Source organism: Cinclus cinclus, chromosome 1 (assembly GCF_963662255.1).
Source record: "Cinclus cinclus chromosome 1, bCinCin1.1, whole genome shotgun sequence".
Taxonomy (NCBI): Eukaryota; Metazoa; Chordata; class Aves; order Passeriformes; family Cinclidae; genus Cinclus; species Cinclus cinclus.
The window spans coordinates 102,122,927-102,150,910 of NC_085046.1; the positions used below are offsets into that span (position 1 = coordinate 102,122,927).

The following is a 27,984-nucleotide window of genomic DNA, read 5'->3' on the forward strand; positions in this document are numbered from 1 at the left end:
AGAGCAGAGCCCTGCTGTGTAATCTCCATGGAATAACTGAAAAATTTTGAGATTGTATGAAATAACATTCAAGCATTTATATGAAAAAAATGAGGAAGCTGAAAAGTACAGAGCAAGTTAGGAGATCCCTTCTACAAGATGTGGCACTTTTCAAGGATCTGGGTACTTTTATCAATGCACAGAGTCAAAGGAACTGGGATAATGCTGCCTATCACTGGTGTGTTTCAAGTAATGCTGCTTTTTCTTATTCAGCTATTTTTATGATCCCCAGCTCTCCAATATTTAGCAATCCCAAAAATTTTGGGGCTGCCACAATGTTGAGACTTCCTGCCTCAGAACACAAAACTAGCTTCCTTGAGGATGACAAAAGTGGGAGTGGGATGCTCCCTCAATGCTGTAAGGTGCTGATTAAACCAGACAAAAAAAGAAAGCCTAAAGTAAAAAAATGCAAACATCTGGGAAAGAGATACACCCTACTAAGCCAAGGGGGAAAAAATACAAACAAAAAACTGCCTTGTTTTTCTAATTTGCCTCCTCCAGCTCCTGAAATGAAGTTGGTCAGAAGCAACAATTGCAAATATTACTGGCCCAAGGAGTCAGGTTATTGGGTGCCAATTACACTGTGTTCATAGCCCACAAATAGCCTGTGAAAATGCAGTACTTCAGGCTGCCAGCAGTGAACAGAGGCCAAATTTCTCTCACTTGGATCATGAAATTGCAAGATCACAGGCGATAAATGAAAAATAAAATGACACAGAGGTTAAAATGACATAGAACAAGATCTTTATCTGATGTTCACTCAGTTTAGGAATTCTGCATTTCTGAAATAAATTAAAACAGAGATAAGATCCCAGCAATTTTGGGTGACAGAGATAAACTGAAAGATGTCTCAAAGTTTTGTGGAGAAAAATTGCATTCAACATCAAGGCTGTGCTTTATATAGAATATTAACTAAAGCAAAGTAATAGACCAAATGGTCTGTGATTTATTGGTTCCCAGGAACTAGTCTGACCTTTCACTGGCAGGAGTAGGAATGCTGAGCTACACAGATCAGTATTTATGTGCAGTCTGAATTTGTGTGCATGTTGTATTATTTTACATGGAGTCTGTGGTCCAGAAGACAGAAAATTGGCTTGAGTATATACCTTGACTCTGGAGGCAGATCCAGGAACCCGTAGAATTCCTTCAGTTTCCAAACCTGTTTCCTCAAGCTTGAGCAGCAGCTAAAAGGAGACAAAAAAATCCAGGAAAATATTCAGAAGCGCTTAAGAATAGTCCTGACTGTTTTTTCAATCTAGGTATCTTTGAAACTAATCTGAAAAAGAAACATTTCTATGGAATCACCTAATGAAATCTAGCCAGCTCATGTAAATAAATCTGCCTAATTTGTCTCCATAGCCCTGATCTTGAAGTAAGGAGTACGCAGACTATAGAAAACTGCTAATGAAACAGGCCCCTCTGTCCTTGACTTGAGAGTTGGCACGGCTATAGAACAATTGACACATAAATGTATCAATGAAACAGCAGATATATTAAACACAATGGTGTTTTGCAAGAAAAATGACCTCTGAGAAATGTCTAAGTGTGCCCCAAGGAGCACAATGCAGAGGTCTATAGATAACATAGATTTTTTTGGAACTGAGAACCCAGATTAGAAAATGATCCCAGGATACCTTATTTTGAAATTTCTGTGAATAGAGAACTAAAATTTTCACTCCAATTAGATTATTATTATTATTATTATTATTATTATTATTATTATTAATAATAATAATAATAATGTTTTGGTTTTACATAATTTTGAATACCGAGGAAAAAAATTTCCCAGCATTTAATCATGCAGCTCTGGATTTTCACCACCAGATCTGCTTCCAGCCCTAACCTTGATTCTTCTAATTTCCTATGTTATTTTGATAGGGTAGCAGTGGAGCTAACTGCAAAGTCATGTAAATGTTCAAGTTGTGTCAGTCTTTCTCCTGATACTCCCCAACACTTCTTTTATCAGTATTTACTGGGAAATCTGTTGCCATTTTGAGTCTGTGTAAGTCTGTGCAATTGCACATGTACTTGTCTGTGTACCTGCCTCCAAGACATCCACAGGGTATATCCCTATCTGGCCAAATGTCTCATTTAAATATCCTTGTCTTGTCATAAAAACCTCAATGAGAAGATACCGCTTCCATTCTGGAAACTGTAACTAAGTAATACCTATGGTCTGAATTAGTATGAAATTAAAACTCGTAAGACAATTCATCTTGGCCACTTCTGCACACACATAACTTTGCTTGGCTCTCTATTTTAATAAAAAAAGGGAAACAGACATTTTCTTTCCTGAAGTTTCCTGTCTGGTATCATATAATTACAAAAATCAAAAAAGGTTCCCCACCACAGATAAAAAAAAAAATAAAAAAAAAAGCAGATTTTCTCTCCTTGTCACAAAGTTTTCAAACCACAATATTCAGTCAGACAGTCTGTAGACACCTGCCAGTCTGTAATGCCTGTCAGAAACTTCTCTTATCAGATGACTCTTTTAAGAGTGTCAATGCGAACGGTGGAAAAGCAAATCCTAGTGACCAAGCAGGCCTAGTGATACTCACTTTTTGGAAGATAAGGGGCACTTTTATTCCAGGAACCTTCTTTTGATCGTTCTCCAGCAGTACGGTGAGAGGGACTCCGAAAAGACCGTTCTCTTAAAAGTAAATAACAACAAATGTGAAAACGAGGAAACACAGCCTCTTAAGCATCTTCTTTCAAAGCTGATGGACAGGAGGGTGACTGCACAGGGGATGCCACACACGGTACCTCGTCCCCGCACTCTCTCCACACGGTTCCTCTTCAGTTCCACGCCCAGCGCGTCGTAGAAGGCCGTGAGCTCGATCAGGGAGAGGTAGCGGATCTTCTTCATGTCCTCGGGAGAGAGGTCCCCAACCTCTGTCAGTCCAAAGCGGCTTTTCCGAACAATGAATTTCTACAGTAGAGATGGGTCGCATCTTTATTTGCACAGAAGTAACAGGGAGTGAATTTTTGTTTTAAAAGAGATGCGCGTATGTGATTGGAGGTCGTGTTCGGGTAGATGGGTAACAACAGACAAACTGTAGCCCTGGAGATTGGCCTGGAATGGTGACATAGCTTGCATCCTCCTGAACATAAAATTGAGCTTCTTGCTCACCATGTACCCTTGCAGTTTGCCTGGGAAGTGATGCTGGAGCACCCCACTGCCTGTACTTCAGCAGGGACAAATGAGGTATGTGCGTCTTTAAAAGTTTTGCCCAGTTTCAGCAGGATGTAGCATTTTGCTCTGCTTCTGCCTTCCCCAAAACATCTTTGAAGTGGCTGACACAGTTAATCATGGATATGGCTCTGTATCAGTTGTGTGTGTATAATGAATCCCTGCCTGCTTTGCGTAATGCTATTAATTTATAAGGTCTTACAGGGGAGTTCAAACTAAAGATCTGAGAAAAAGCCCAGAAGCAAAACTGCTTAATCCAGAAGCAAACCTGCCAATATAGCGGTATTTTTTATTACTCAAGAAAGCTTAGAAGCAGCTAATAAATAATTTATTCAAGTAGACTTGAACTAAACGATACAGAGTCATTTGGGGGCATGTGGAGATGTCCACGTATTTTAGAAACTGCAGTGTCATGGACCAGAGCCAGGAATATCATGTCATGACAGATGCATTTGCACAAATGTCAAAAAAGAACAAACACCCATCAGTTTCTGACATAACTGTTAGACATAATATAAAATAACAAAGTCATAGTGAAAAGCATGCCTTTCAGAGAACTGTGGATCTTTGGTATTGTATGTTTATTTTTAATCTATTGTAATTTAAACCAGGAATTGTTAGTCAGAGGCATAAATAAATAGTATTACAAACCATCTCCTTCTTTTAGGGAACTGAGTGGAAACCCATCCTCTAGTAATGTTTTGCTTCTGGAGATTTCAGCTCAGTCCTTCAATTTTTCAACAAATTTGGACTCAAAACGTTTAACCCATCTTTAAATTAAGCCAGTCAAACTCATTAAGAAAAATGTAAACAAGAAAAAAAAAACCTAAACCAAATCAAAACAAAAATAAAACTTATACTAGGTTTCAAAAGGAAGAGAGTACAAAGGACTCCAAGATAATGTAGTTTAGGACTTCATAAAGTACACTGTGTATGGTCTTTCAATGGGGGTGAACAATAAGAAACAAAAATACTAAAGAATATCTACACATTTTGGCTCTAGTGATGCAAAAAGTGCAAAAGTAGTCAAAATGCAATAAATCACCTTGAAAAAAAGGAAAAAAAACACAGACTGTATACATGTATTTTTTAGGGGGAAAGAGAAAAGAATTCTGAGCACTGCAAAACTGATTAGAAAGCGTACTACAAAGATTTTCCACAGCGACTGTTTGACTCCTAAGGGTCACGATGATGTGATGCTGTGATTAATACAAACTTGGGGGCTGGCTGTCTTTCTCTGTCTTGTGTCACAATTTTCCAGTGTTTTTTCTTACAGTGGTGTAATATGCAGGCTTGAAGGAGGCTGTGCTATCTTGAAGTTAGATTACTAATGTTTTGGCTAAGGATCATGTCTGATATTCTGTGGTGGTGTTTCTATGTGGACCTGTGCAGTGTACTCAGATTTGTAGTTCTGTAATATCTTCAACTAAGTCACAAGGATGATGGTCCCCATATTGGAGTAATCACATGTACTTTGGGGAAATCCCTATGCTCCTGGGGATGTTGAATTGACTTTTGTAGGAGTCAGGGGACTCCCTGCTGCAGGGGACATGCTATTTTATGATATATAATATCACTCTGTGCAGCTCTGTACACACCATCAGTGAAGTTGGCTATATTGTCAGACCCACCCTGGAGAAAGTGCGATGTTGCACAGCCTGCAGTGTGGCCCCATTGTGCCACCATAGGGAAGGAGGGATGATCCTGAATGTAGGTGACTGGTTGCTCAGTGTAACAGAGTGAGAGGTGATTTTTCCGAGGCTCATTACGGTCTGAGTCATCATGGGAAAAAACCAAATACCACGAGCGGCACAAGTTGAAGTAAGGGAAAGGCCAACATCAACATCATCAATGTTGGCTTTATTCAGAAACGCTCTGCAATGACCGGCATGTTTCTTGTGTGGTCTTCTGAGCTCACAAAACTATGTCCTGCCTGCAGAGTAGTTCAACTCCAGCACAATACTGGCATGTTCTAAAGCTTATCAGCTGTGAATCCATGGATCCATGATATTCAATATGGCATCTTCTCTTCCTTCATCATATGTTATCAGTCTCCCTGCTCTGTCAGCTGGGAATTGTCTGTGCTGTTGCAGAGAACAATTTATGAGTGTGCATGTGTTGTAGTAAAGGCTAAAATCATGACGAGTGCAGAGATACCCTTACTCTCCACAGGACACCAAGTTTCCCCACCAAAAAAAACCCAAAAATCCCGAACAACCAAAAACACACAAAAAAGCACAGGGATTTCATGTAAATTATGTAATCTACTTGGTGTCTTATCATTTGACATAGAAGCTTACTTCAGCATCTCAACTTCTTCTTCCTTGGCGGAATCTGAGATGCGCAACTGACTAATTCTCAGATAATTCAATGTCTGTGTGCATTGTAAAAATTTCAGATTAGTTTGGGACCTAAGGACATCATAACATTCAGGAAAGTTTTCCGAATACTTTACAGCTATTTCATACATATCACTAAAGAGATGGTATTGGTATTAACTGAGTTAATGCTCCAGCTTTGATGGAAGTTGTGAGGGCTGATATAAATGCAAAATTGAATTCCATGACTTCATTAAATAATTCCAGATAATGATACAACTGCTCAGTGTATGTCTGGTTGGATGACATGGCAAACTTTTATTGAACAATTAATGTACTATCTCCTATAGTGTGATTGCACTCAATACTGGAAACAGCCAGTACTGCTGCAGGACAAAGGTCTGCTTTCCTCCCTTCCTCTGCAAAGCAATTTTAAATCCATATGTTAACAAAGGCAGATAATCTGAGGGGAAAAAAGTAGGAAAGTAGACCAGAAATGAAAATGACTGTTAGTTTTAATGCCAATAAACAGTTTTTATTTCTGTGTGAAAAAAAATTGTGGATGATGCAATATTTGTGGGCTGAGTTGCACATACAATCTGGGTGCACATACTCATGATGGGTACAAATAAAAACTTGGTTTTGATATCCATATTAACTCTGGGAATCAATCACAGGCAGTAGGCAAGCACACTGAGAAACCTCTACAAAGCACTCACTGCAAAGGCCAGATCATGTATCTTAACAGACTCCAGTGCTGGGGATATAGAGCAGGAAATTGCTGTGGTAAAGAAAACAATCAAGGAAATACATGGAGAAGAAACTTACTGGCAAAGCCGAGTCTTCCTTTTTGAACCTCTGATTTTTTGGCCACTCTTGAGTTTTTGGAAGGACTGTAATAGATTCTGAGAAAGAGACATCATAGGAGAGCTCTTCCGTTATGGATGGGCTGCCTTTATCTATTCCACAGTCTAGACAGCTCTTAGCTGAAAATAAGGGAAATTATATATGAATGATGACTTGCATTTAGTACAGAGACATTAAAAAATGGAACCAAGATGACAAAATTCTTGAGAAAGTAATAAAGGAAGTGCTTCAAAGAGGAATTTCAGTGCAAACCACAGCATGTTCCTGTTTCATCTTGAGGAAACAACCCCTTAGAAATAAAATTCCTATTTTTGTTTTAGATTATTTAACTTGTTGCTTTCTCTGAGAAAGATAGTCATGCTTGAACTTCCTGTTTATCAGGAATTACCAAGTTTTTTTACTCCATTCTTGTCTTCCCAGGCCAGCAAACTGTGGTGGCACTTGTCAAATGAACAATTAAAAATAAGAGGTCTTGACAGAAAAATGCTGCTGACAGTTTCTCAGCTTACTAATGACTTATTTACAGTCACAAGACACTGTGCATATATTTTATGAGGTCACATACACATATTTCTCATTGTTGATAGTCTGGGTGTGTAGCACCCTAACAGGACAAAATATACAATATTCCAGTTTGAAAAACACTATAACTACTGGTATTTCTAGTAGATATTGTGAAACGACTTATTGCTCTTCTCTAAAATTTAGTCACTTCCTTAAATTACTGGATGTCCAAGGAAAATCAGTACAATCAAGTCCAGAAATACAGTCCAGAATATTGTCATGGAGGCCAAAGTGTGATAACATAAATGAGTTCCAGGGCTGCCAACTTTCCTGATGAATCTCTGTCAATTTTTTAGTTTTCATGTAAGGTTCAGCTCCTAAACCCAGTTGTGATGGGATCATAAATTTAATTGAAAGTGATGCAAAATTTCAGTCCCCAGGACTACAGAGAAGAATTTACTAACATGACACAAGTGTATTCAAAAGCCATGGCAATCAGAAAGTGAATTAAACAACATTACATGTCTCATAAACTTGTGCATGCCCCACGTTCTCTGAATCATTGCATTTACAGTTACAGGGACTTTTCTGCAACACCACTTATTTTACAAGTCTGATATAAAAAAAGTTAAGTGTGTTATTAAGTGGCTTCTGTTTTCTGAACTGTGGCTTTAGTTGTTGTCTAATGTCCAAGCCATTTAAGATGTTTTCCATCTCTTTTTCCATCTTTCCAGTTCCATCCTTGGAACTGGGGCCACAGATTGCTTGTGGTTCCCCATGGCATTTGGTTCCCCATCTGTTTCAGCAAAACTGCTTGCACAGCAGAAGTATCAGCAGAGCAGCTTTTGCCACCAAGGAAAATGTCTGTGGTAAGGTATCCAGAGGTAAACATCCAAGGGATTAGTTTAGAAATTTGGGTATTAAAATTCCTTTAGTTAAGCCCTGACCAAAGGTGATGGGAAGAGCTTTCTAACTCAGAGATGGACATTCTTGTGGAAGGTTGCTGACAATTATCCAGACACTGAGTAGAGAAGTGCTATTACTTTCATTAGCACTGCCAATCACTGTCAGGGCAAAGCATTTAAGGTATAACACCATTCATATATCAGAATAAGAGGGCAGAACTAGGAAAACTATACATTTTTAATACTACAATTTCTGCAGTACTGGAGAAGAAATGTGGAGGAAGTACGCCTCTTTGATTTGCAACAAGAAAATGCACTGATGACATACTGGACAAATTCTGCATGATATTGCATACAGATTATTTTTACATTCCAGCCTTGCAATGATCAGCATTTTTTAGATGCTGATGCCTCAAGGGCAGCAGTCTGTGTCTGTACAACGTTGATCTTTAATGGGAAACTTTGGTTCCTGCATGACAATAAGCTGACAATGATCTTAAAGAAATATATGCAGCACTGCCCCAGCATGAAAGAGAGGACTAACTCCTCAACCACAAAAGGGTCTTTCTGTCTGTCATTTTACTGAGAGGAAGTGAACACTGGTTACATGTTGTCATACTCACAGCTAACTGATTTCCAAACTGGCTTCTGCCCAGGAAGCTGGATACCATTAGGAGATACTGGTGACACTGGAACTGTCTCAAATGTGGGCTGATAGGCAAGGAAAAATGATCAGACTGTAGTGAAGGCAAAGGTCTATGGACAGAAACTGCTACAGTTCAAGCAACAGTGTATTATTCTCAGCTTACACTCTTTTGACAAGATTAAATAACCTGTTGTGATTCTTCAGGGTATATTTTTCATAGCCAAGCTGAGAATCAATCTTCCCCAGACTGCACAGATTTGGACCATGTGGAGGTCAGTAATATTGTAGCTTGCTGTACCTAATGAGTCCTGTCCTACAAAATGACTGAAATTAGCTAAGTAAATTACTGTACAGAATTAGGCTAACTGAAAGGTCTCCTCAAATTGTAATTCATCCTGGCTTTAATAATTTTGGCCACAAATCTTTTGGAAGACACTCTGGCACATGTTGAGTACCTGCTATTCCCAGGGACCTGTCAAAAATCAATCAGTCTGCTACCTCTTGTGATTTGGGCACCAGAAAGATATTACAGCATGGATGTCCTCCCATAGGTTATACACTAATACTTTTATCAGGGAACTGCAAGTAACAACTTGAGAGGAACAAAGAAACATTTTCTATATTCAAATTAATTTCTTTCCACTGCAGAAATCATTCCGCACTGCAGAGAAGTGGCTTGGCAGCCTAGGGGGTGACTTTCAAGCAGTATCACCTCCTCTTAGCAGGGGAATTTTGGCCTTGTCCTAAGTAGTTTTGTAGAAAGACAAAAAAACAAATCGGAGTGCTTGTGTTCATGGGCAATAGAAGCTCAATTATTTGCTCTTGAGTAAAAAAAACCCAAACAAACAAAAACAAGGCCAGGAATTACCAAAGTGCTTTGAAGGTTACTCAATAAAAATAACTACAATGTTCCAAACCTGTCTTATATTTTTTTGTTGTTATTTACATCCCTGTGGGAGCCCCTGAAGCCCCCAGCTTTTCTCAAACCTGCTGTCTCACACACCCTGAGCCTGATGGAACAGATTCAGTTTCCCAGCAGAACCTGCAGCTGTAGGCACCCACGAGCCCTTAATACCAGCTCTTTTAATTGCTCTTTAAATTGCTAAGTCGGCTGTTTATCAACAGGTATCAATGCCTCAGGGCAGAAATTCTGTTTTCTCCAGTTGTAGTCACTGTGTGGGAGAAGCATTCAGGCTGTTAAAAAATGTCAGATATTTAAAAGACAGGCAGCTCTTCCAATTGGAAGCCTGAAATAACGTTACAGTTGTTTTATTCAATCTTACCCTCTGAGCCATTTGGGAAACGAAGTCAAATGTAACATGAATAAAATCTCTCCTGAGAGAGTCCATTCAATGGCTTGTGAACTTGATAGCAAACAGGATTTGAGTCACAAGGGTTCCCTTTGCCAGAAGACTGTAAGGACCATTGATTTTTTAAAAAAGATAACTGGATATTTTTATGATAAAATCCCACAACATTTACACTAAAAGCTTCAGGACATAAAAAAGCACTATAAATTTCAGGTGGGAGTATAGAAGTGAAGAGGATGGCTAAACTTGTGTCAGCATTTTGGGAAAATCAACATAAAAGTAGTTATCCTTCTGCTTAAGATCCAGATGGAGAAATTAATGGTAAATATTAGCAACTGGGTCATCTACTTTCAGTGCTCAAAATGTCTGACCCTGTGAACAATATTCAGAACAGATTTACAGTCAGTCAAGTTTATTAAGAAAAAAACCTCTTCCAGGCCTGTTACATAGGTGAAATGAGTCATGAAGCACCTGCAGCAACCTGGTTCTGATAAGCAGGGCAGAGCTGGCAGACACAGATATGGAAGATGGAGTGGACTGCACACCTCTGCCTGGCACCCAGCAGGGCTGGCAGCAGGCTGCCCTAGCCTGGGGAATTGAATAATGTGAACTGTGCATAATAATTGGTCATATTCTCAGTCCCATTTCCCAGTCTCCACAGTGAGAGTGTATAATGAATCCAAACCTACATCTCTTGTGAAAACGTCTTCCGTCCCCCTCCCACCTTTACTTTTTTTAATGTCAGGAAGCCTGGGAATAAAACGTTTTTAATGCATGAATTTAAAGATCCAGATTATTTCTGTAATGTAAAAGAAAATTAAAGAAAGAACTTTTGAAGATCTTCCCTCAATGAATGTGAAAGACCAAGAGCCAAATTGTATCCTTAAATAAACTGGACATCTTTATTCATTTGCCTGGGGTTCCAAAAGTGAGGCTTCCCATATCTTGATTTGTGACTGAAAGTGATTCATTAGATATACTAAAAATGAGCCCACTGTTTACTGCCACAACACACACAGGAATTTCCAACAGAAAGATGAAATCAGTAAAGTAGGGAGAGGATGGAGATGAGGTAGATAGACAGTTCTTTAGTAGCTGTCCTCATTGTAGAAGAGTAAAACTAAATGACTGGAGCACCAAAGAGACCAAATTTTATTTCCAGCCCTGCAGCTAAAGGAAAAAAAGGCAAAAGAGAATAACCTTATAGCTCTGGCTAGGATATAATTTGCCCCTGCTTTGAATATATTCATATTTCCAAGCACTGCTGTCACAAACACCTTTTCATGCAAATAGCTCTGGGTTAGTTAGTGATTCTTTTTTAACTAGGACATGTTTTGTCATCCATTGCTGAAGTAAAATGCTTGTAAAAACTCTTCAAGAGTTTTAGTTAATTGCAAGAACTGTGTTGGGCTGCTAATGAGCACAGTGCTCCATTTCCCCTCTCCAGTAACATAATCAATGTATGTGTGTCCCCCATTTGTATTCTGCTGTTGGTTTTTCCAAGCTCTAAGCACTAGCAGAGCCGATAGCTTCTGATGGAAGCAGCAGGGTACCAGCAGTAAGGAAAATCAGGCCACTGTGATTTATAAACCATCCAATTTAAAACTCGGTACTGTGGCTGTCACTTGAGGCTGCTGGCTGTAGACCTGTCTGAAGCAGGGCAAAAGCACCTCAGCTGGGAGAGGCTGCTCTACTTGCCAAGACTTAGCTCTTGCAAGGGTGATGTACCAACAGGGATAGCATTTTGCCCCTAGGGATCACAGCCCCTTTCCAGGACAGACAACAGATAAAAAACATAAAAACACTAGAGCAACCAAACAAGAAGAGGAATAGCTGCATTTCCTTGTATTTCTGTCCATTTTGTCTTTTGAGGGGACACTCCTGCCATGAGGGCATGGACTTCAAGGCAGAATGCCTGGAAAAGCACCCTCTGTTCTGTGTTGACCCATGCAGAGCCTGGCCACTAGGCAGTAGCAGCAAAACATCTAGAAGGCAGGGGTTTTTTTTTCAGAATAGAGAGAAAAAAAAACAGGGCAAATCTGGTTTTTTCTTCCCCTACTCCAGATGACAACTAATTTATGCTTCTTTAGTGGTCCCCTAAAGCTCATCTCAGGTGACCCTAGTGAGCTAATCACCTTTTCCCTCATCATTAGCCAAAGAAGAGAGTAATCCATCCTGTGACCCATCCCTCTAGGCTCTTGTGATTCTTAGGTTGCTGGGAGAAGGGTGTAAATCCATTCTCCTAATGGGGAGGATTACAGAGTGATGTGAAACAATTAGATCTGGTTTGCTATTTGCAGCATGTTTAGTTTACTTCTTCCCTTTCCAACTAAAAGGCAGGATGGGAAAGCAAAACTGCATGGCATTTCAAGCCATCTCCTTACCAGCCTCTCTTCCCCAGCTGTGCTGAAAAGATTTGCCCCTCCCCACCTCCTGCCACTCTTTTCTTTTGGCTGGGTTGGTTTTAATGTACTTTTCTTCCCTAAACTGATAATCACAGATATTCACTAGTAGCTGTAAGGCCATGCCCAAAGAGGCAGCAGAGCTCCAGGGACTGCTGATACTCCCTTAAAAGGACTATTTGGGAAACTCTTAGGGCAGGGACACAAGCCCTCCTGAAGTGTGTTTATCCCTGAAGGGGTGATAATTAGAACAAAGTTTCTAAATCCCTTAACAAGCAGCAGAGACTGGAGCACAGGTGAATAGGAAAATTAGAGCGTTGGGGCCTTGCAGGCTTTTCGAAATACAATGTTTCACAGTCTGTTGGACTGAGGTGATGCTGTGTTCAGTTTTGTTTGGGCATCTGGGTATAACACCTAGGTCAGCACCTGCAGAACTGCCTATTTTTGTGGGAAAAAGAATTAGACGACTTAATTACTTATTTGATCTTATCTTTTAGACTTCAACAATGCAGAACTAGTAAGCAAACTAGGAGGAGGAGGAGGAGGAGGTAAAACATTGTTTTGAAGGGCAGATTCTCTAAACATCCAAATTCCTTTTGCAAGTGAGAAACTTTAGCAAGTAAGAAGGGGAAAATAAGCAGGTCAAAAATAAATCGATAATGTGCCTGTTTGAGAGGAAATGTACAACACTTATTTGGCTGATTGAAATTTATAAGGAAACCTAAACCTTTGTAAAAAATTAAACACCTTATGTCTTACAGATACTTGAATCAGGAGAAGTGAGATGAGATAATCTAATCAGAAGTACCATCAGCTTTTTAATGTCCATGCAAACATGCCTGATATCACTCTTGGAAGAAAGTCTGTCCACAGGAAACTACTGGATGCTTTTGGGTGTATTTTTTTTTTTTAATGAATCCAGGACATCAACGACTTAGGGAGATGGTAGAACAAACAGAAAAGGACAAAGTAATGCCATAATGAAAAATAGTTTCTTGGAGTTTTATAATGGCAACAATTTTATTATTAATTTCAAAGGTGAGCTTGTGATCTTCTTGGTGACTCCCATTTAAGGCATGAGTGATAAACGTTAAATCATGCATGCTGCTTTGAACAATGGAATAAACTCACACAGTTGACAGTGTTCACAAGAATCAAAACATGCACTGACAGGAACTGGTGTGTTCAGAGCTATCCTCAGGGAAAAGTGGATTAAACCTCCAGAGGTACTGCTGATTTCTGAAGCCATGAAGCAAATGAACAGTTAATAGGTTTTCATTTGCTATGTAAGTGAAATGTAACTGCCAGTGTACAAGTTACAATCATCATGCTGGCAGGTGTTTAATTGCTTATGCATATTTGAACCCCAGTTGCTTCATTAGACAAGTTTTACTTCACCACTGAGACTGCTGAGTAAATAACAAGTGTCCCCAGAAGCCATCAAAAATTTGAATAGCTGCCAAGAGTAACTCACCAATTTCCAAAAAATAAAGGAGCAAATGCTAGTCTTGACATGAGGCTGTAGGAGGAAAGCTGGCAACAGATACAACTTTATGTTACTGGTTAGTTACAAAACTGTGTACCATTGTATTTGGTTTCTTCCTTTCCTCTCAAATGTACTGTATACAGCATTAAAAGTCTGGTCTTAGGATCAGAAACTGCTAATGGCTGTCTGTGCATTGTCAGCAGGAAAGGATTCCTGTCGGACAGAAACTTTGGTGAGCTACTTGCAAATTGCATAAAAATTAAGATCAAAGGTATGCACGAGGTTACTTACAGAAGAGTCACTGGTGCCAAAGATGTCTCGCACATCCCGGACTGTGTGCTTGTTCTTCTTCCTCAGGGTCTGAGTGTAGGTGTTGTACCTCTTCTGTACAGCAGCAGCTTGAGTTCTGGTCAGAGTGGACAGCAGGGCTTGGCCATCCTCCTCTTCAGCTCCTGAGATCAACGTGGATAAACCTACATCTTGCAGCCATTCTGCCTCCAGTTCCCCTTCTGTGGAGGAAGAGAGAGTGTTAATAAGCCTGGTAAGGAAGGGAGAGGGGGCTGAAGGAAACGAGTTGGCATGATGGACTGCTACCACAGCCTTCACTTTGAGAATACTTTAATTCCAACCTTTCCTAGGCCACAAGTGCAAGTAAAATTAGTTTTGTAAATGTACTGTCAACTTTCACTTTGTCAGTGTCTGCACAAGAGAGGTTTATGAGGAGAACAGAAGAGGCATTTCATCAGCATGCGCATGTGAAGAAGGCAGGAGAGTAACCAGCCTGACAAAGCAAGGTCCCTAAAAATTAACCCTTAATTCAAAAGCATAAATCTCCTCAGCTACCTCAGTTACTCACCATCTGTAGCATGATGTACTGGAGAAAGCCATTTGGCTGATGGAAATTAAATTAGTATTCCAATTCAAATAAACAGAATAATGTATTGCACACTAATGATGCAATTTCAGATTCCAGAGGGTTGGCTGGGAGACAGCCAGTGAAGAAGCCAGACTGAGAGAAGGGTGATGTCCACCTAGTCCAATTGCTTGTTTTGTATAAGATTGCACAAGATTCTGAGCAGAGCTATTCGCTAAAGGACAAGGGTTAGGAAGGGGTCAGTGTCTAAGAGGGAAAGAAGATGCAGAAAGAGCCATCCTTGCATGCTAGGTATCACCCTAACCTGCATTTTTGAAGACTTGCTAGCACTGTACACCCCGGTGTTTCTTGGTATCAATTAGTGACTAATATCTTCTTTAATCTGTCCAATACCTGCTTCCCAGCTGGTTCAATACTGCAATTGGTTCCACAGTGAGGTTATGCATTGTGGGAAGAATTGGTTTTTATCCTGGATGTATTGGACATGGTGGAAGCTCCTGGCTTCTTTTCATAGAGCCACACCTGCAGTCCCCTCACTACCAAAACCTGCTCATGTGAAGACAATAAAGGTTTTCAGTTTGCTACCTATTATCTGAAATTAATATGCTCTGTCATTATCTGACTGTGAGAAGGTCCCAATCTACCTTCTCTGAATCATTTAGTAATATTAAATTTTGCTGTCATTGCTTTTTGATTTGTCTTCTTTTTAAAATAAACAGTCAAAGTCTTTTAAAATCTCTCTTCACGTAGGAGATTTTGAGGTTCTTCATTTCAGTTTTGTGAGCAATCATAGCTCAGCAGTAAGCTGCTTGACACAAGACAGTAATTTCATTCTGGCCCTGACTGAAGAAGAGGTACTGCAAATAAACATGTCAAACAGGAAATGGATTAATTTGCAGCATGTTTTATGAAACAACTTGTCAATGCACTTATTGTTCTTGTCCCAGCGCCAGTCTTAATGACAGGTTGGTATTTCCACTCTCCCTTTATTGCCTCTTCTTGACATCAGAATGCAGGCTGATTGATGGACACCAGTTTGCTGCACTTTGGCAGTTAGATACACAAAAGAGAAAATTACGGGACTGGGCTGTAGGGACAAGCAAAAGCATCTTATGCATGTGCCATCGCTGACTTCATTGTTAGCTGCCCTGCCTCTTTACAAAGCACTACAAAAATAGCTGCTTCTAAACCCCCTGCTCTGTGTTAGCCAGGGGTATGACCAGCCCTGTATCCCATGAAATAGCTTGTCTCTGCTCTTATCCTTTCTGTATCCACAGACAGGATGACAGACTGTTCCTTTTCTTTCTCCATAAGCTTTGAATCAGTGGTTCTGACATTTTCACTCTTCTTTCTAATGTCTCTTCTCTTTCTTGTGAGCTGCTGTTGGAGCCACATCTGTCCATGTTTCAGTTTTTAAATTATATTAATTTTGGCTTTTGTCCTGACATATTCTTTCCAAGAATTGAGCTTGTAATCAAACTTGCTATGAAAAATAGCATGGCAGACATTAAATTCTGCCTGCTTACTAATCACCCTGTGACTTGCTTTCTCTGGCTTTTCCCTTTTCCTGTTCCAACCACACAAAAACAATAGACTAAGACATAACAGCAATCATTGAAGTAAAACTATTAAAGAGAAGAAATTTACACATTAAAAACTGCTCAAAATTTTATGACACATTGGTATTAAATTAAGGTTAACCCCCGCACCCCTGATGTTGTTTTAGAAAGCACTATTTTTATAGTGTTAGCTACTTATACAGCTGGATCTTGATACTGTATTCGATTCTGCTCCACCAGAAGACAGATAATTGAGAGGGTAATTCTCTTTTTCTCATAGAGTTTGCTAGGAAAGAGGTATGTCTTGCTTTGAATCTCATATATAACCTGAAATAGCCCACAGATACAACCTTAAATAACTCACAGCATTCAACTCTTGTTACAAAAGTTGTAAAGCAATTCTGCACAGCATGGACATCTTAAACATACCATTACTTTCTTCTCCCCTACATTTTCATCCCTTGTGTCACTTGTCATGATCTGGTTTTGACTATATTTGCTAGCATCAACAGAATAAGTGTGCTGTTGTCTGCCCTTTGCACATGATGTCTGGCAAATCACACTGATGTTTTGACAGTCGTGCCTGCCTGGCTTCTATCACCCTTTGGCCTCCTTCTCAAGCATCTTCATCTCCTTCTCTCAAAGACATCTCAAAAGGGTGATGAATATTTGCTTTTATTTTGCCCTGAGGGTATCCACATTGATTTTTAGAGTTTTGATTGTTGGCAAGGAGTATTATCCTATTAGGACCTTAATAGAACTCACTATTACTTCCAAGATATATAATCCCAGACTGAATATATTCCTGATGTTAATAACCAGGACAAACCCTGCCTGATTGTGTGTGGGTGTATGCAATACATATATGTGTGTTTAAGACACCAATACGCAGGTAAATGAAGTGTGGAAATGTATTGCATTTTGACTTGCAGTCTCATTTTTAATTCAGGGCAGAGGGCAAAAAATCAATGTGTTGTAATGAGGTGTACTCAGACAAAGGGTAACATGGGACTGCAGCCGAGTTCAGGCTGTTGAGAAGATTTAGTTCATCAGTGATGAAACTGGTGGAAAAGTTTCTGGAAAATATGCTCCTGTATTGCCTTGTCCTACTAAGTTATCCAGCTTGGCAGCTCACAGATTTGTGTCATTCCCCTGACTGTGCAGACAAGTCAGGGACACCTGTCAGTAAATGCTGAAAATCGCATGGAGGAGGTGCTGAGAGGCTCACAATCTCTTTATGGAGTCTCCAAGCTAAAGAGTATGATCAGACAGGAGTTTTCCCAATAAGGAACAGAAGAGCGCAGTTTGGATTTAAGCTGAATGACCATAACTCTCGCAGCAGACCAAGATTTCTGGTGAACTGGTTTTCTCCTTTTCCTTCCAGGAGAGCCCAGCTGGAAACTAGTGAATGATAGTTGTTTTCCGTGGAAACAGTACATGCTTGGAACTAGATAGCTCTGCATGGGTTACTCAGCATGACTGGTTGTGTATTTGATTGCTCAATAAAGTAGTACTTTCCACCATTCTTCCTGGAAGCAGAATTAAAGACATCCCATTGCACGTCAAGGTAGGAAAAATACATCATCAGTTATGTTAATAATTGTATGGAAAGAACACACCATGGTTTCAAAATCTATCCCTATATCAGTAGTTACCAGACCAGTGGCCAGGAGCCACCAAAGGGTTGCAGCAGTTATCAGCAGGTCATGACCTCAGAAGAAATTTGGTTTCATTGTATAGGAACACCTGGTATTTTGTGTTACACAATATAATGCATTTGTGACTGGGGTCCTAACTGGAGAAAAAAAAAAAGAGAAACACTGTTCTAGATGTTATCAAATCATCTAACACAAAGCTACATTGCAAGAAGCTAGCACATATTGCATGTTTTTCCAAATACAGTACCTAACAAGAGACAGGAAAACATTAAGGTAACAAAATTAGGCAGTAATACCTTCAGGATACATTGTATAAGTGATGAATGAATTTGGTCAGCTGGGGAGCCTGAAGGATGTAGGCATCCCTACATTTAGATTTATATCTAAACTCCCCTTGAATGATATCTTAATTGGGCAATTTCAGAGAAACAGGCAGATATCAAACTCCTGATAGCAGAAAACACCATCTAACCAAAAATTGCTTCAAGGCTTGAATAATTTCTGAATCATATCTTACCAAATGCCAGAAAGTTGAAAAAGTTAATTTTCCAGCATTCTAAATTCAAATTTTGCTATTTTAAATAATTTGGTTTAGTCTATTTAGTGCTGGAAATTTAGTTTTCATTGAGTGCCTTTCTTTTCTGAAATAGACTGCATCTGTCCTCCCAAAGCACAAATAAAATCAATGCAACGAAAGTTACTTAGAAGTTAATTACTGGCTCCAGTGCATAAACCAGACAATTATTGTTTCTTGCCAGTGACTGACTGTGATGTTCAGAAGTGGAGCTACACTGATCACAGACCCAGACTAGCACTTCTGCTCAGATGGAGTGACACGAGGAAGGAGATCAGGGCATGACTCTTTAGAGAGGAGGCAAAACCAGGGTATGAGGAATAAGTGGTGCTCATGTGCTCACCATCAGCAGGTTTGAACTCCAAGAGCAGTGCTTCTTCAGATCCATCTTCTCTGCTCTCCTTGATGCTCTCTACTTCACACCAGAAGTCCTCCATGGAAGTGCTGTCCACGGAGGCCTGCGAATTGGAGCGACTGAAGGCAGGAGGGACTGACTCGTTGGAAAGCATCCTGTTAATTCTTCGACAACGAGAGAGAGACTTTCTGAAAAGAGAAAGCAATACAAATAAAATCATCTTTCTATCATGCTAACTTGTGCCATGCAAATGGAGCAGGCAACCAGTGCTTGACCTGTGACTGTACAGGTAGGAACAAGAAGTAGTAAGGAACAAGATTTAAGAGGAAAGGTACGCAGTTCTGGTAATTGTCACAATCTCCATTGCTCACAACAATTATGGCTGGACATGTATTCTGCATCTAATAATTTATCTCTTTAATGTCCTTCAGTATTTCCCACTTTAGAGGGAACTCAGGAAATGCATTTTTCTAATACTGGTATCCATCGAAAGAGACACCAGAAAACTATTTTCACTTCTTTTTGCCTTGGTTTCTCTTTCTATCCCTTCCTGTTACTGGCTGAAATGCTTCAGTGAAAGCTTCTCTGGGTAAAAATACTGAGATTTGGGAACCCTGAAAAATTTTACAAACTCATCTTCATTCCATAAAATAATTAAAAACTTGAAAGATTTTAATTTGGAAGAATAATTACTTTTTATTTTAAAACCTTTTTAAAAATATTTGTTTTTTTTTCTTAAATTAAAATAATTTTAAACACAATTTGACCTTGAACTAAAATAGTATATTCTCGGTTGAACAGAGGATTTGATTACAGGCTGAAAAAACTTATGATTCACCAAAAATCAAGCCTCAAGTCAAGGGACTGAATTAAAACAAAGTTTGTTCCTTACTCTTTTGTTCTTGTCTTTTCCCCACTGTAAGTACTTGTAGCCAAAGAGAGTTATACAAATTAATTCAAAATCTCATATAACACCGACCATGAATATTGTCTGACTTTGTTCTTCTGCATTATTATGGCTGCAGTACTGTTAACAGCTTTGTGTAATTGCAGCATATACAGTAATCAGTAGTAATAACCACAACAATATTTGTACAAAGGAGTTAGGAGGTACCACAATTTTGGCAGAGAGCTAGACCATAGGAATTAATGGAAAATTCTGACATAAGGTCTTCTGACCTTCACTTATCTGAATTAATTCAAATGCAGTTTCCCTTTCTCTTCCTTTTCTGTATGGCATGATCCTGCCAACAAGCCTTTGTTTAAAGCCACAGGCATCACTTTTACTCCACTAAAAAAAAGGTACTTCCTCTTCAGTGTTTCCCTCCTTATCAAAGTTTTCCTAATGGACGTATAAACAATGTATTATTTCATAAAGCTGACTGAGCATGCTTCTCCTTCATTGTGCTGCTGCCTCTGCTTCATCCTTCCCTGCCAGTGAAGGGCTGGATGCTTCTCCGGGGCTTGCAGAGCCTCCTCACTTTATCTGGGCAGGTTGTTCTGGGCTAGGTCTGAGCCCCAGGCTGGGGACCTGTGGTGGAAACCACAGTGCACAACAAATCCAGCTTTGGACATCATCAGGCTTTATGAAAGGCAAAGTTCAGGCCTTTTTGATCACTCACAGGTATAATATGGATGATTCATCTGTCAAATCAGCCCCTCTGCTCTTGGATGCAAAGCTGGGAAGAAAGCTTTCTGATGAGTGACAACATTGCAGCAGGAGAGAACATGCTAGGGGGTGATGGACAGATGTTCTCTGGAAAAAGTGCTGTCTTCAGAGTTTCTCTCCCTCTCTCCCCTCATAAACAGTTTGTTTGCTTTGAAACATAGTGCTGAAACTGTTATTGTTTTAATTAGAGCAAGCACAGTCACTAAATGTGAGAGGAATTTGTGACACAAAGTGTGGTTAAAACGCTTTCCTTGCAGCTCTCCCTCTGGGGAGATGTGAGTTTCAGTCAGCTTTTGTTCCCAAAGCTCACATGGCTGGGGAACTTGATAAATTATAATCACTGGAATTAGGTATCTGGGCATGTCAGCCTCTGGGGTTTTTGTATGGATTTCCCTCTCTTTTATGGAATCACCTATGTCTCTTCCTCGCATTTGAAAGTAAGAAAAATGCAAGCATCCCTGGACTTAAATATGATGAGTTAATACTGTACCAAGCATCCCCAAGCAGAGGATTTAACAAGCAGAAGCAGAGAAACAGTCAGAAAACCCCATCTCTTCAGCTGGGATGGGGTCAACAGCACCCACAAACCAACTGATTGTTGCTATGAAAACCTGAGTTCTTTTGTTTAAAAGGTGATAATGAACACAAATAAGGAAAAGGCAAAACTACCTGGTACTCTTATGGTGTTTGGTGCCCCTGTTCACTGGACACTGGGCAAGCAGAGGAGATGCCAAGGCCTGTCATGCCACAGTTTGTCGCCTCCTCTTCAGCTCGGGGCCTGAGACCCTGCTCACCGAGAAATTCACATCCCTGCTTAATATAAACCTTTGTGGAATGTAAGTCCCTACACATGCTATATAGCATAGGCCAGAGCTTCCAAGTCAGCAATTGCAGGAAGAAATGCTCTCACCATTCTGGAGCCAAACACAAGCTAGGATGAGAAGAGGGCATCCCTGATAGTGTCACTGGCTCCCATCATTTAGTCATGGTCAGGGAATTTAAACATTTCCTGCCCTCCCAGTGTGAATCTTGACCACGACCTTTGTGCTCTTCAGGCGCCACACCACACTGCTCCTCGGGCTTCGGCTCCATCAGCACTTCAGCTGGCTCGGACCAAGGCTTTTTATTTCACCATATTAGGAAGAAAGAGGCTTGGTGGGCTGCTGCTTCTCTCCCCACAGTGACTGTGCTTATTTTGTAACACTACCATACCAAAAAGCTAAATGCAAAATAGACCATGTAGAACAGCAACAACTGCTGTGGCAAACAGCTCTGCCAAATATGTCTAAGGTTCCAGTGTAATTAATTTGTGTTTACAACAATATTGCAAGTATTGAGCTTATTTGGAAAATCAGCTGAACAAAGTCTCCTGAGAACTTCATATTTGAGGCTTCTTATCTCAACCCAGATTAAATCAAGCTGTGCAAAATTCCTGTAACAAGAAAGGTTAGGCAGAGGTGCTTTATCCTTATTGGTAAACATCTGAAGCTTGCTTCCAGGTGGTCTGGTACAAACCTTCTCCAATTATTCTGAGTCTGCCTATTAAAAGCTCATGTGTTTGAAAGACTTCCAGCTGCTGTTTTGACCCATATACCTGTGACTTTTGTCCTGGAGGAAGCGGTCTTGCCTTTATGTGATAATAGCAGTTGTCTCCCATTTCCTCCAGCCAAAGCTGCTCAAAACACTTTCAGGAAAAAAAAAATCCTACTGAGGAAGCAAGTATATTCTTCACTGTTTTTAATTAATTCTTGAAGGACACTGTAAGAGCACTGACTCAGCAATCTGCCTGCCTGTCTCAGAAACAGCTAAAGAAGCCCAGGTTGCCTGTTTCCTGGGAACTCTTGCAGCAGAAAACCTCTGTTCCTGGCACCTTTTTCACCCTCAAGTGGTCCTTTTTTTTTTTTCTCACTGTCTGAAGAGAAGTTTTGAACAACAACAAGTTTTCACTAAGCTGATTCTGTTGTTCCTACAGAAATGTTTAAAACCAGTCCTGTTAAGTAAGCAGTGATCACAAAGTTCATGCTAAATTTCTTTTGTTCCCTCACACACATGGGCAGTAGTGAGCTAATCTGAAATGCTGATTAAATTAAACACAGGAGGGATCTCAGATGCTGGATTCCTCGATGGAAAAAGTCCGGAGAGGAGTATGAACCTAAAAGCACTGAGAAAAAATTATAGCAACTCCACTGGATGAGCTGAAATGTTTTTCAGGATGGAATAAAATAAAAACGAAAAGCCACACAGAACACTGAGAAAGGAAAGAAAAAGAAGGAAAAAGTATGTAAGAACGAATGTTTTCAATGAAGTTGTCTATTACTGGATATTCACAGGAGAAAGAGTTAAAGAGTGTCAGGAAGGAGAAATATGATATCATTTAGAAAGCTTTCTGTGGAAAGATTATTGCAGGGAAGGAGGGTACTTCCATAGGGCACTAGAAAGTTGATTCAACTGTGTTTGACTTTGGTTTTGGCCTGGGGTATGTTTATAATGCTGATTAAATGCAACAGCTGAATAGGCCTCCTGACCCTATATTTTATCTCCCATATGTACTGCAGTAGTGTGCTGTTCAGGGCCTGATACCACCTATTGATTCCAGGATAGCCAAGCCAGATTCAATAAGCTCTTCTTACCCTATACTCAAAGTAAAGGTTTGTAAAACCACACAGAGAGCTGGCTCAGTGACACTTAATGATTGCTCACAGGCTCAGTAATGATAAAGCCAGGCTTGTATTTTGAGTTTAATTAAGTAATGGATGGTAAAGAATCCATAAAACAAATGGGAGTAATAAAGCCATCTTGTAGTTAAAAACAGCACTGAATTGTTGTTTACACAGAGGGAAAGGACATCTTATTCTTCTGGGCTGTTATCCTTCATTTAATTTGGTTGCTTCTGACCCTGCTTCACCATAATTAGTCACATTTATAAGAATGGGAAAAAGTAAAGGAAGCAAATTGTCCTGATCATTGTAGGATGAAAATTTACCTTTTCACACTGCAATCATTCTATCAGTATAGCCACTTGTTCAGCTTTTCCCAAATGTAAAAAGGGATGGTAGCTTGCACTGACAGGGAAAAAAAATTACTCCTCTTTATTCATTAAGAGCTATTCTGAATTGTTAGCAGTCATGTGCTACTGTTATATCTCTTTCTTCTAAATAAAATGTATACAAATTCCAGGCAAAGGAAGAGACCTGCAATGGGAAATAGTATTTTTTGTGCACAGTTCACTCTTGACCCAAATCTCTCATCTTCTGGCTCCTTCCTGGTGACCTTGTTCCTGCACTGTTTGTGGTCTGCTTATTTCCTTCTCCCCATGCTTCATGGCTTCTGATCACAGAGAAGGGTAAATATCAGACATTATCCCTCCAACCCCATCTACACACTTCTGTTTCTGATTATCTTGCAGATGTTAAGCAAGTTGTAGACTGTGGATGCTAAAGCTTCCTTGTCCTCTCTCTAGCATCTGGTAAAGCAAATATTTATCATGCTCACTCTTGCTGTCATGCTGCCCTGCTCTATAAAAGGGTATTTGAGTGAGAGAGAGTTTTATTTCATTGTTAATTTTCTCATCCTGTGGCCCAGCAGAACTCCAAAAACATGTGAATCCCATTGCTCTTTGTTAACAAAGATGGGTTTGAAAATAAGCAATCACCTTACTGTATCGGTTAGATTTCAAAACACAGGAATTCTCTGTTTTGCCTATCTTAGAGTTCTACAAAAGATTCTTCAAAATATGTTTCCGTCAACTTTAATTTTACTCCAGATTCTGCACCTGGGATGGGTTAACCCTGGATATATGCACAGATTAAGAAACAAAATACTGGAGAGCAGCACCACAAAAAAGGGTCCTGGGGGTCCTGTTGATGGCAAGTTGAACATGAGTCAGCTGTGCCCTGGCAGCCAGGAGGGCCAGCCCTGTCCTGGGGCAAATCAGACACAGCATCACCAGCCGGGCAAGGGAGGGGATTGTCCTGCTCTGCTCTGAGCTGGGGCAGCCTCACCTCCAGTGCTGAGGGCAGGTTTGGGTACCACAATGTAAGAAAGATATAAAGCTATTAGAGATCATACAAAAGAGGCATACAAAGATGGTGAAAGATCTACAGGGAAAGCTGTATGAGAAGTGACTGAGATCACTTGGTTTTTCTGCCTAGAAAAGAGGTAGCTGAAGGGAGACTTCACAGCAGTCCACAGCTTCCTCATGAGGGGAAGAGGAGGGGTAAGCACTGATCTCTGCTCTGTGCTTACCAGCAATGGGACATGAGGGAATGGCATGAAGCTCTGTCAAGTGAGGTTTGAGTTGGACGTTAGGTAAAGATTTTTTCACCCAAATGGTGGCTGGGCACTGGACCAGGCTCCCCAGGAAGCACCAAGCCCGATAAAGTTCAAGAAGAATTTGGACAATGCTCTCAGGCACACAGTGTGATTCTTGGGGCTGTCATGTGTAGAGCTAGGAGCTGGACTTCGATGATCCTTTTGGTCTCTTCCAACTCAGGATATTCTATGGTTCTATGAATTTTTGGACCAAAAGAGGTTGTCTAATGAATCTTAATATTTAAAAACTTAAAAGTGAAAATATTTTTAATATTTACAGGAATTAAAAGTTTTGTTGATTTAATTATATTTCACCTGCAATTCATCAAGGTAGTAACAGAAGTTAGGAGATTGAGTTGCGGAATTTGCATGCCAATGTTACCTGCCAACATTTAAAAATCAATTTCACCTTGGGTTCTTTGACTGTCTCTTACGCAAGGTCTTTGTAAGTAGCAGGGAAGTTCCTTGCTGTAACAAAGGCCACATTGTGGCCACTCTTCAGCCAGGCACAGAGATTGCAGAAGAATCTCTCTCTGTTTGTGGGTTTCAATGTGAGGGCTCTCACAATCAAACCCTTTGAGCTAGGGGAGTTCAGGGAATATACTCTCTAGGTATTGCCTGCTGGCAACAGTGACCTTTGGGGACATAACCCAGACCTCTCCTCTACACTAGCAATCACATCACTTCAGCGTTGGCCAGATGCAACAGACAGTGCACTACATGGCTGCAATGTGTCTGTTAAAGTCTGAAAGGGACTCTATTTCATCTTCTTTCTCCTAACAAAGCTATTGCTGAAGGGCAAAAGGGGTTCCCAAATGATTAACACTAACAAAAGTATGTTCTGTTAACCATTTTTTCAAGTTAATTAGAAATAATTCTTTTCATATACATTAAGAGGAAGCAGTATAAGCCAGTTTTCTATGCTGATGACTTAAGAACATAAACAGATCATGGCAGAATATGTTACATGTAATTTTCTGTGGGTATGGGCAAGAGAAGAAACATCTGGACACAACCTACAGGAGGAAAAAGCTGGACGTGAGCAGCTGGTTCAAATATCTTAAACATTTCCAACACGTACTTATTGTTAGAAGTGACAAATTCTTCTGTTGTGTGGATGCTAGCCAAAGACCTATTCCTTTTATATGAAAAACAAATCCATGTATCCAGGGCAGGACAAAGTTTTCCAGGAGGAAACACAGGTATGTGGGCCATGTACTGTGGGCTTAGAAAATCCTGTGCTTCCAGAAAATGTTTGCTCTATTGTGCCTTTACAGTACAAATGACTTGTGTCTGGGCCCTGAACCCCCTTGATGTCACACTTTATCAGTCAGAACTGATGAAAGGCTCCAGGAGCACCAAGCTCATTGCACATGCACTGTACAATTTGTCCACTGTGGAACAGATGCCTACATAAATTACATACAGCACTCACCCAGAGAGATCCTAGCTAGCTGAGTACCACAAAATGCAAAGCAAACCTGAAAATATGTTGCGTAGCAGCTCTGGGTTTATTACTATAACATTACCTGTCCTTGGCATGAATTACTCAGTGAAGGCACACAAATAGCATGAGGCAGAAGTGTTCTGTTCTGCAGCTTACGGCAAGCAGTGTCTTAACTAAAGTAGCAAGCAAAGATGGTTAAAGGTCACATGAAGGAAAAGGAGAGCAGGAAGCGCAAATATATTGGATTCTGTCTAAACACTGGTACTGCACCAAGTGTGAAGCTGCTCACTTCATGCACTCAGTCCCTCCCTAGAGAGCTGTCTGAAGCAGTGAGGAAGACCTCAAAAAAAGACAATAGAAAAGCTGACATGCTATTTTGCTTCCAGCTGCTCTTGTAGTGTCACTTCTAAGGTAACCAACAGCCCTGCAAACGCTCCTTGGGTACTGCATGTCAGACCTTGGGGTCTCATGTCAGCTAGAGTACATCAAGCCACTGTGCATCCTGGTGCGTGGAACTACAAACACCTAGGATTTAGAAGGAGGAGGAAAGTAACGCACAGACTGATCCAGAATATTTTTTCAGAATAGAATTGGTAAGTCTCTGCCAGCAACTCACATTTACCCAGGTTAGTTATTTATAACACAATAAAATACAGTTAAAACTGCAGGAAATGCACAGGTTCAAGAGCTCCAATGGGGCTCAAATCATTCACCAAGCAAAGAAGCAAACCAAAAGTAAAAGTACTTTATTTTACCAAATGTAAAGTCCATGTGAGATGTAAACTTGATTATGTTAGAAGAGTTTTGTCTCTAGAACAACAAATGAGAGCTTTTAAAGAAAAATACATATTAAAATACTCAGGAGACACAATGAAGCACTGAAACATAAGGCGTCAAAATTGCTGCAGCTTTCAATACATCTTCTAACATTGCCTGCATTTATGATGAAAATGTGAAAGAATATGCATTTTTATTTTTATATCATTCTAGAGGAGCTATCCTTTCAACCAGCACGATTATTATCACTAAGAAACTCACAGTATTTGTACAGCTTTCTGAAACACTTTAAGAGACAAAGTCGGTAATTTCAGTTGACCTAAGGTAACAGCACAAGGAACAGGACTATACTGTCTATTGGAAGGCATCTAAGGAAACTGCATATATTGCAAGTGTAAGCACTTTAAGGTCCTGACATAAGCAATGAAGGGAGGCAGATACATCTAGAGAGTGAACATGTGAACTAAACAAGAGCTTAAAGTCATGCAATATGTGTTTGAAGTTTTCTTTGTGCATAGTTTTAAGTGAAGTCCAGCTATTGCTTTCTTCCTTCCTATAATTAATGAATGCTTTCAAGTAAATGTCACCACTCCACCCATTACACTTTTTTCAAGGGCTTCAGGACTTAAGCAAGCAAGGACTACTTGAGTTATTGTTTTTTCCTTTAGATGTTTTTAATGTATATTGAAGGCCGTGGCTGAGCTATAAAATATGAGTAATTAAATTCTAATGTATTAATTTACATTTTTATCTTTAACAGTACTCGTGGCAAAATGTTTTGAACATTGGGCCTAATAGTATTCACACGACTGGACTGAAGTAATGTAAAGCAACACACAGAATTTTAAAGCTAAGCAAAACACTACCTTTAAAGTTATTTCACTGGAAAAAAAATCAAACATATTCACTGAAGATAGTCTTGAATCTTTTGATAGATTGATAGCCAACTTCACATTGTCATGAAAATCCTGGATCAGATTCTAAGATTGCAATAAACTCTTACAATCCCACTGCCTTTATTTATCCCTTATGTTTAAATTCAGAGCATACTTATTTGTAGTACTGCTAATGTTGAAGTTATTACAAATTACAA

General features: G+C 39.9%; 1 protein-coding gene across 1 annotated transcript in view; it reads right to left on the reverse strand.

Moving 5' to 3' along the window:
* The window catches only part of ARHGAP28 (Rho GTPase activating protein 28), a 31,032-nt gene extending 12,157 nt beyond the window's left edge, over positions 1–18,875 (reverse strand). The window contains exons 1-7 of the mRNA XM_062500988.1: positions 18,676–18,875; positions 13,959–14,176; positions 8,447–8,534; positions 6,376–6,533; positions 2,803–2,968; positions 2,598–2,689; positions 1,146–1,223 (exon numbers count right to left, since the gene is read on the reverse strand). Of these exons, the coding sequence (XP_062356972.1) occupies positions 1,146–1,223; positions 2,598–2,689; positions 2,803–2,968; positions 6,376–6,533; positions 8,447–8,534; positions 13,959–14,176; positions 18,676–18,841 (966 nt within the window). The 5' untranslated portion in view covers positions 18,842–18,875. The remainder of the gene's footprint in view (positions 1–1,145; positions 1,224–2,597; positions 2,690–2,802; positions 2,969–6,375; positions 6,534–8,446; positions 8,535–13,958; positions 14,177–18,675) is intronic.
* Between the last annotated feature and the right edge of the window lie 9,109 nt (positions 18,876–27,984).